Source organism: Orycteropus afer, unplaced genomic scaffold (assembly GCF_000298275.1).
Source record: "Orycteropus afer afer isolate SDZICR_OR568_19922 unplaced genomic scaffold, OryAfe1.0 scaffold01016, whole genome shotgun sequence".
Lineage (NCBI taxonomy): Eukaryota > Metazoa > Chordata > Mammalia > Tubulidentata > Orycteropodidae > Orycteropus > Orycteropus afer.
The window spans coordinates 270,994-279,411 of record NW_006922603.1 but is presented as its reverse complement, the minus strand read 5'-3'; the positions used below and the strand labels follow the sequence as shown (position 1 = coordinate 279,411).

Sequence of the window (8,418 nt, the reverse complement as noted above, 5' to 3'; positions counted from 1 at the left end):
CCGCGACAGCCGCGCCACTCTCAATATGGTAGCTGTTTACACCATTTTTCTCCTCCCATCTCCGCCTCAACTTCCTCATTGTTTTGAATAAACTTTATTGACTACTACGATTTAACCACCACCGCTACTGGGCTTCTTCCGGCGACTCTTCGAGTCATTTTTCTCAAATTTGGCCGCCGATACACCTGATTCCTCGTTGGTTTGCTCATGGCTGTCTCCTGCTAACCCAGCAACAACGCCACTTGCCTGTTCCCGGGGCGCCGCCGGACTAGGCCGGGCCGCGGTCTCCAGTAGGCCTTAACGGACGGGCCGGGAGAGCGCTGCCTTAAAGCACCGCCGAGCGGCCTGGGCGGTGCGACCCAGCGGGTGGTTTCAAGGCCAGGCAAGCAAGGTTCGCGGCCTCACTGTGACTATCCCAGAATTCGGCGCGCGCCGCCGGTGGGGCCGGAACTGCTGGCTGAGCCTCCAGTAAGCTAGGCGCCGAAGCTAGCCCGGCCGCCGGCGTGTCGGTTGGAGCGGGCGTGAGGAGACCCTGTAGCGTTGGAGATGAGGAGATTCCTGTAGGGTTCGGGATCGGAGACATTGTTGTCAGGTTTGGGGCGTGAGTTGGTTCCTGTCAGTCTGGGAGGCGTGAAGATACATTCTCGTAAGTTTTGGGGGCTGTAAGGAGATCCTGTCAGCTTAAAGATTTATGATGAAATCTGTGTCAGTTTTGGGGTACTGGGGAGTCCTTTTTAGTTTGGGAGGATGGTAAGGCGATTCCTACCAGTTTCTGAGCGGTGAAAAAAAAAATCCTTGTTTAGTTTCAAGAGTGTGAAGAAATTCTAGTTAGTTCCTGGGGTTTCGAAGTGAGGGTGCGACGAGAACCTTGTCACCTTTGAAGTAGAGGACGGTCTGATCAGTTTTAAAATGGAGATTTATTTCAGTTTTTTGGGGATGACGAGACTCCTGACTGGTCGTGGAAGGAGTGATTGACTTTTTTGTCCTTTAGTACCCCTAGCTTAATTCTTAAGGCTATGGTTGGCGTCATAATAAAGGGAGCCCTGGGAAGCAAGGAAGCGAGCAAGAAGGTTCAGTGACCGATTAAAGAAGCTTCCCGAAAAAGGCTTCAGAATTTACCTGAAACCCGGAAAGAACTTATCAGTGACTGGAGGGGCCAAAGAAGGGGCGGGCGGGGGGAGGGGAGCCTCGATGGCCCAGGGAGCGCTGTCCTTTATTTGTTAAAGAAATTTTGAAGGCCGATTTTCTCCTGTTGCCCCCTACAGCCGATCTAGCTGTGTTGCATCCTGGCAGTAGTAATTCCCGGTTTTTGAACTCAGGCTTGGTACCCCGGGGGGACCTGATTCACTCTATAAAAAAGTGTTGTTTGTGCCCAGCCATCGTCCAGAAAGGACGTGTGCCATCACCTTCCACATTTCTTGACACCACGAACCTGGCCCATCACAGAACGCTCCAAGGCCAGGGGAAGATGGCCTCTGTGCCAGTGTATTGCCTCTGCCGGCTGCCTTACGATGTGACCCGCTTCATGATCGAGTGTGACATGTGCCAGGACTGGTTTCATGGCAGGTAAGGAGGGCAATCTAAGCTGTACACAGTGCAGTGGCCAGTTGCTCATAGCTCGCTTTTTTTGTCTTCACCCTTTTGTTTTGGGTTCCCACTCAAACTTTTTTACCCTCTCTCACCGAGGATTAACTCCAACCCACCTCATAGACCCAGGATCTTCCATCTCTCTTTGGAGACCAGGGCCCAGCTGACATTGGGCTTTGCCTTCTTTTTTCTTTCTTCCCCAATGTATTTCTTCTTTTCAGCATTTTTAATAGTATATAGATATATTTTTAATTTATAATCCCCTTACTTTCCAACCGCAAAGACAAAATCAGTTTTTATGTTTTGGCAATTTTGTTTTGCCTCAGGCACTGTCTTTGGGGAAGATCTTACTGCATTTTTAAGATATTTGAGTGCAACACACAGGGATTTGCGGGGGAGCATTGCAACTTACTATCATTGTGACCTTGGATAAGTTGCTTTGCCCCTCTAAGCCTTTGTCTTCATGTGTGAAATGTGATAACTGCTTCCTAATTTTGCATGCACTCAGTAAGTGGAGGCAGAAATGCAGTAGTATTTTGTTTCTACAACATTTGTTTGTAGAGCCATCCAGTTAAATTGAATTAGTAGAAGAGAGATGGGTAAAACAGCAGAAGTAAAACTACTCATGAATTCCCTCCAGTTAATCATGTGTGCATGTAAGCACCTGTCACTCAAGATTCCAGAGAGGTTAGTGTATGAGATAAAACTAATATTATTCCATTATTGGGATTTACACCCCAAATATGGAAAGACAACTATGAGAGGGGTTTATACATTGTAGTACAACAAAACAGTAAGGGTGCCCTCCACCTGTTGCATGATAGATTCTAGAATTTTCAGTTGTCATTAGTCCTTTCCAAAGGAGCCATTCCTATTACCAAGCCCCAGACCAAATTGAAGGTGATGGTGCTGTTAAAATTCTTCTCTCAGCAGAGACTACCCCATGCAGTTCAAGAGGATCAAATTCATATTTAATTGATCTTTATTGAGTATTTACTGTGGTCCAGGTGCATCGTTATATTTACTGCCTCATCTTATTTCATTCAAGAGGGGACAGACCTAGAGGGTGAGGCTTTTTCCTTTTCCCTGGAAATAGGTGAGGATTAAGATGTCTTTCAGGGTTCTTAATATCTTTGCTAGTGCTGATAAAGTCACTCCTATGCTTAAAATTATTCTTCTAGTCGTTCCCCTACAGGATAAAATCCATTCTCTGTTGTATAGATGAGACCTTTTGTGATCTACTGGTTCTTTCTCATTTTGTGCCAGTCCTCCTCTTTTACTCTTTATGTTCTAGGAAGACTGAGCTGCTTTATTCTCTTGTGCCTTTGTGTCTTTTCCCATGCTATTCTCACAAATGTCTTCCTCTTTTACAGTTCACAGAATACCTTTCCATTGTAAAAGGCCTCCTTCTGTGTTCTATTGCACTTTATATTCTATCCTTATTCATTATTTTATCAGATCATAGATATGTCTGTGTCACTCATTAGTCAGTACTTCCTGAGGGCAGAGATGTCATCTTTTCATTTTTGTATCCCCTGGAACCTAGTTCAGTGCCAAACATGTAATAGATGCTGAGTACATTTTTGAATGAATGAATGAATCTTCAAGAAAAAGGCTTTTTTTTTTGGATTGTTTGGAAAGTGTATAGTTCAGACCTGAGAATTGGGTCCTACCCATGATACTAAAAACAAACAAATAGAAACTCACTGCCATTGAGTTGATTCCGACCCATAGTTACCCTGTTTGTTTGGGTTTCCAAGGCAGAAAATCTTTATGGAAGTAGATTGCCCAGGCTTCCTTCTGTGGAGTGGCTGGTGATTTGAACCACCAACCTTCTGCTTAGCAGTCAGATGACTTAAGAATAGAGAGACCTTAATTCCATAGTCTGTGAACAGGGAACAGGAATGAATGCTTCGTGAGTGTTTATTGTGTGCTAGACCTTATGACAAGGACTTTGCATAAATTATCTCAATCCATAACCAAGCTTGAAAATTAGGTATTATTTTTTAAATAATATTTTTAAATTTTTTTCTGGTTATGTAGGTGAGACATTCTTGTTGTAGAAAATACAGAAAAAGAATAAAGAAAATAAAAATCACCTGTGAGCCTACTATCCAGCACAATTCACTGTTAAATTTTTTGTTTAATTAACTCCTGTGTACTTTGAATGTAAACATATTCTTTTACAAAATGGGATGCTATTATAAATAACAGGAGCGCTCTGGTAGCATAGTGCCTAAGGCACTTGACTGCTCACCAGAAGGCTGGCAGTTCAAACCCACCAGCCACTCCTCGGAAGGAAGGTTGGGCAAGCCTACTTCCGTAGTGATTGAAAACCCAAGGAGGGGTCGCTATGAGTCTGGGCCGACTCGACGGCAAATAACAACAACAACAACGTTATAAATAACATTTTGTAACCTGTCTCTCCTTGCCCCCCACTTAATATTACAGTGTATTTTACCAGGTTGTTAACTATTTATCAGAAAACTGATTTCTGATATTAAACCATAGGTATGTGTTATCAGTTACTTGGTCATTTCCTCTGTGGTTGGACACTTAGGTTTTTTGAACTTATTATAAGTAATACTGTGATGTAAGGGAAATTTTAGGAGTTTTGGAAATACTTTGTATGTTGATATGGGTGCTGCAAAAAAGAAAAAATTGCGAACATTTTTAAATAGTAGATACTTGATGTTTACAAAGAACATCACTAAGGCCTTTAAGAATTCCAAATTCTAAATATGGAAATGAGTGTATGGGCCAGGCCTCTACTTAATAACATTTTATGGTGAGTCCTTTGTTTCTTTGCACACCATGCCACAAATTCACTGCCTTAATGTTTTTCCATGAAAGAAACCAAGTTTTTATTGATTCTCATGCTTCTGTCTGTGAGCTACCAGAGAACAGGGAAGCCATCTGAGAATCACTTCCTTGGCTGTTCTTGCTTACTCAGTGCATCGTCTGTGCACATGTGTGTGTGTGCATGCGCACGTGCTCATACACACACACCATCTCAGTACTTCATTCAAGTTTGTACTTCAGCACAATTAAAAATTACTAAATATTGTGGACCTTTTATGGTTGGTCACAATAGTTAAACTCACAAATTATAAATCCAGAAATGCCTAGATAAGCCTACTTGTATTTCTGATGATTTCCATAGGATACCTTTCTTGAAATCCTGTTAGGGATTATGATATATAATACAAGTTACTTCCTCAGAAGTTTATAGCAAAGGAGGCAACTATTCCATTTTGCTGATGAGCCTCTGGAACCCATAGTGGTTTAGTGACTTTGAGTCTGGAATTTAGCATTGTCTGACTCTACAGCCCAGGTTCTCAAAAGTGGAAAAAATGTCATGTAGCTTCATTCCTCCTGTGGTAAAGTGCTGGGTTTTGCAAACTGCTTTGATTTGTAGAGCAGTGGTTCTCAGACTTTAGAGTACATCACAATTGCTTAGAAGGCCCATTAAAACACAAGATTGGTGAGCCCCAACTGTAGGGTTTCTGAATCAGTAGGTGGGTGGGGGCTATCATCAAGAATCACTGATTTAGAACTTTATCCTGTCTTGATTCCTTATTCTTCTGTGGAGTGTGACAGCTTCTAATGTTGGAGGATGTCATTACCATACATCAGTCATTCTCACAGTGTGACTTATTAACTGGGAACTTGTTTTGAACGCAAATCCTCAGGTTGGGATTGGGACCTAGCAATATGTTATATTTGTTAAAATAAAACAAACAAGTGATGCTAATGTACCCTAAAGTATGAGAATCATTGCTATACCGTGGTGGAGAAAGCTAGTTGGCAAGTATTTGTTGATGTCTGGGGTTTTAAGTGCTAAAATGGTTTTAAGGGCTAAACTACTAAACAAAAGGTTGGTGTTACAAACCTACCTAGAGGCACCTTGGAAGAAAAGCCTGGAGATCTGCTTCTGAAAGGTTACAGCCTTGAAAACCCTATGGAGTTCAGTGCTGCTCTGCAATACATAGGGTCACCATGAGTCAGAATTGACTCAACAGCAACTGAAACCAGTTGAGGATTTTTTTTTAATATTTATTGTGATTTGGGTGAAAGTTTACAGAGCAAATTCACTTTCCATACAGTAGCTTAAATACACTTTGTCTCATGACATTGACTGCAATTTTCCACAATGCAATAGCTCCCCTCCCACTTCCTCCCCATAGTTACCTCTTCTCTGTGTCCTTCCCTCCCATGCACCCCTGCCCCCCAAGCTGTCTCCCTGTGCATACACAGCCCTTCTATTCTCCCATGATTGATCTCTCCATGGAGTGTATCTACCTAAGGTAAATGTTCAGCTCATATGCCTGTCTTTTGTTTGGCTGGAAGCCACAGGAATGGATTCACTTCTAGACCTGAAGGGCAGCTAGGGGATATAGTCTCAGTGATTCCATCAGGCTCAGATCAGCAAACCTGGTCCTTTTTTTTTTTTTTTTTTAAATGATTTTGAGTTTTCTTCCACATTGTTTTCCCACTCTATCCAGGATCACCTACATAATGGATGTTTTTTTGGGGAAGAGTTTTGACAAAAACCTCATCTCTTATAGTTTTCCTGTCTAAGAAACAATAATTGGTTGGCATATCCCTAAGGGAGTGGCTGTGGTATGAACCCTGAATTGTAGAGGAAATGGCCTGGGTTTCAGAGGTAGAAGATCTGGGTTCAAATTCTGATTCTGCTACTTATTAGTAAAAGATTTCATCCCTGACATGCCTCTGTTTCCCTGAGGGTGGATATGATGATTTAAATAGTAATTAATAACTGTTGACTAGACACAAGTTACACTAGGTAGTGTACCAGCCACTGTGCTAAACACAATTATTTTTAACCTTTTTTGAAAGATTTTTTAAATTATGTATTTAATGGGCAATCTACTTCTATAGAGATACTGTTTTGGAAACCCAAGGAGAGGTCGTCATAGGTCGAAATCGACTTGATGGCAGTGAGTTTGGTTTTTGGTTTGGTATCTATTATATATTAGAACACTTAGTTGTGCTCTGTAGAACCTGTGCACAGACCAAGAGGCAGTCATTCAGACAGAGCAAGGAGATATTGTGTGGTTTAAAATCAGAAATGGTGTGTGTCAGAGTTGTATCCTTTCACCATAGTTATTCAGTCTGTATGCTGAGCAAATAAACTGAGAGGCTGGACTCTATGAAGAAGAATATGTCATCAGGTTTGGAGGAAGACTCATTAACAACTTGTGATAAGCAGATACAGCCTTGTTTGCTGAAAGTGAAGAGGACTTGAAGCACTTACTGATGAAGATCAAAGATTACAGCCTTCAGTATGGATTACACCTCAGCATAAAGAAAACAAAAATCCTCACAATCGGCCCAGTTAGCAACATTGTGATAAACAGAGAAAAGACTGAATTGTCAAGGATATAATTTTACTTGGATCCATAATCAATGCCTGTGGAAGCAGCAGTCAGGAAATCAAATAACATGTTGCATTAGGCAGATCTGCAAAAGACCTCTTTAAAGTATAAAAAAGCAAACCTGTTACTTTGAGGACTAAGGTGCTCCTTACCTAAGCCATGGTATATTTAATTGCTTCGTACACGTATGAAAGCCAAACAGTGATATAAGGAAGACCGAAGAAGAATTGATGCCTTTAACTTACAGTGTTGTTGAAGAATATTGAATGTACCATGAACTACCAGAAGAGCGAACAAATCTGTCTTGGGCAAAGCACAGCCAGAATGCTCCTTAGAAGTGAGGGTGGTATGGCTACCACTGCTGAATGCTCTGAAAGGGATCACAGTAGGAGGTCCTGGATAGAGTGGGAGAAAAATGTGGAACAAAACTCAAAATCATAAAAATGACCGGGTTTATTGATCTAATAGAGATTGTTGGAACTCCCGAGACTATAGCCCTTAGACACCCTTCAGGCCTGGAACAGTACATAGGCTAAACTCACCCCCGTGGCTCAACTTTCATCCAAACTATAAACAGGCCTATAATATGAACCAGGGATGTACACATTCCTTGGTACAATCAATCATACAAGATCAAAAGGGCAACATTTTCCCTGGGATAAAGCTCAGAAGGCAGGAAGGGATAGGAAAGAATGGAAACAGTAAACACAGGGAAGATGTGGAAGAGTGCTGTTACATTGTGGGGATAAGTTTTTTTTTATCGTTGGCCCGTTGGAGAAGGAGGAAGTGGCTCTCGCTCAGTAAGTGAAGTCGCAGGAGGTGTGGGTGTAGTTGTGTCCTATGAGGATTGTTGTTGTCTCCCACTTGGTTAGACACAAATTACAATTGCATAACCATCAAAAAACTAAAAGCCCATGGACGAAAAATACACCATGTAATCACACGTGAACAGTAACCAAAAAAAGAAAAAAAGGAAAAAAAGAAGAAAAAACAAGCAAACCTGCAATATCTGGGGATAGGGCACTAAGAAGAAAAAAAAAAGTAGGGAAGGAGAATAATAAATGAAGAAAAAAATAGGAAGAATGCAAAAAGAAAAACAAGGAATGGGGTTAGTCACGAGGAAAAAAAAGGGGTGGGGGGAAACAACCTTAAATTGGGAGTGGGGCAGAATTTCAACCAGGCACAGGGAAAAGAAAAAATGCTGAAACCTAGGACCTGGTAGGGGAAGATTAAGAATAATAATAAAAAGGACAAAAGTATTAATAATATTATTTGTTTTGAAATGGACAAATACAAGCAAACTAATCTCTGGGAAAAAGAAAGTGAAAAAGAAAAAAAAAAAAGGAAAAATTCTGTGGATGACTGAGTAGGGCACCCAGGCTCCATCTGAGCACACAGACTGTGATGGAGTTCCTGTGGGCCCAGAAGGTAG

At 41.6% G+C, this 8,418-nt stretch overlaps 1 protein-coding gene across 1 annotated transcript in view; it reads left to right on the top strand.

The window, feature by feature from the left end:
• The first annotated feature begins 1,384 nt into the window (after positions 1-1,384).
• Positions 1,385-8,418, top strand: part of PHF8 (PHD finger protein 8) — a 228,847-nt gene continuing 221,813 nt past the window's right edge. The window contains exon 1 of the mRNA XM_007958567.2: positions 1,385-1,566. Within this exon, the coding sequence (XP_007956758.1) occupies positions 1,469-1,566 (98 nt within the window). The 5' untranslated portion in view covers positions 1,385-1,468. The remainder of the gene's footprint in view (positions 1,567-8,418) is intronic.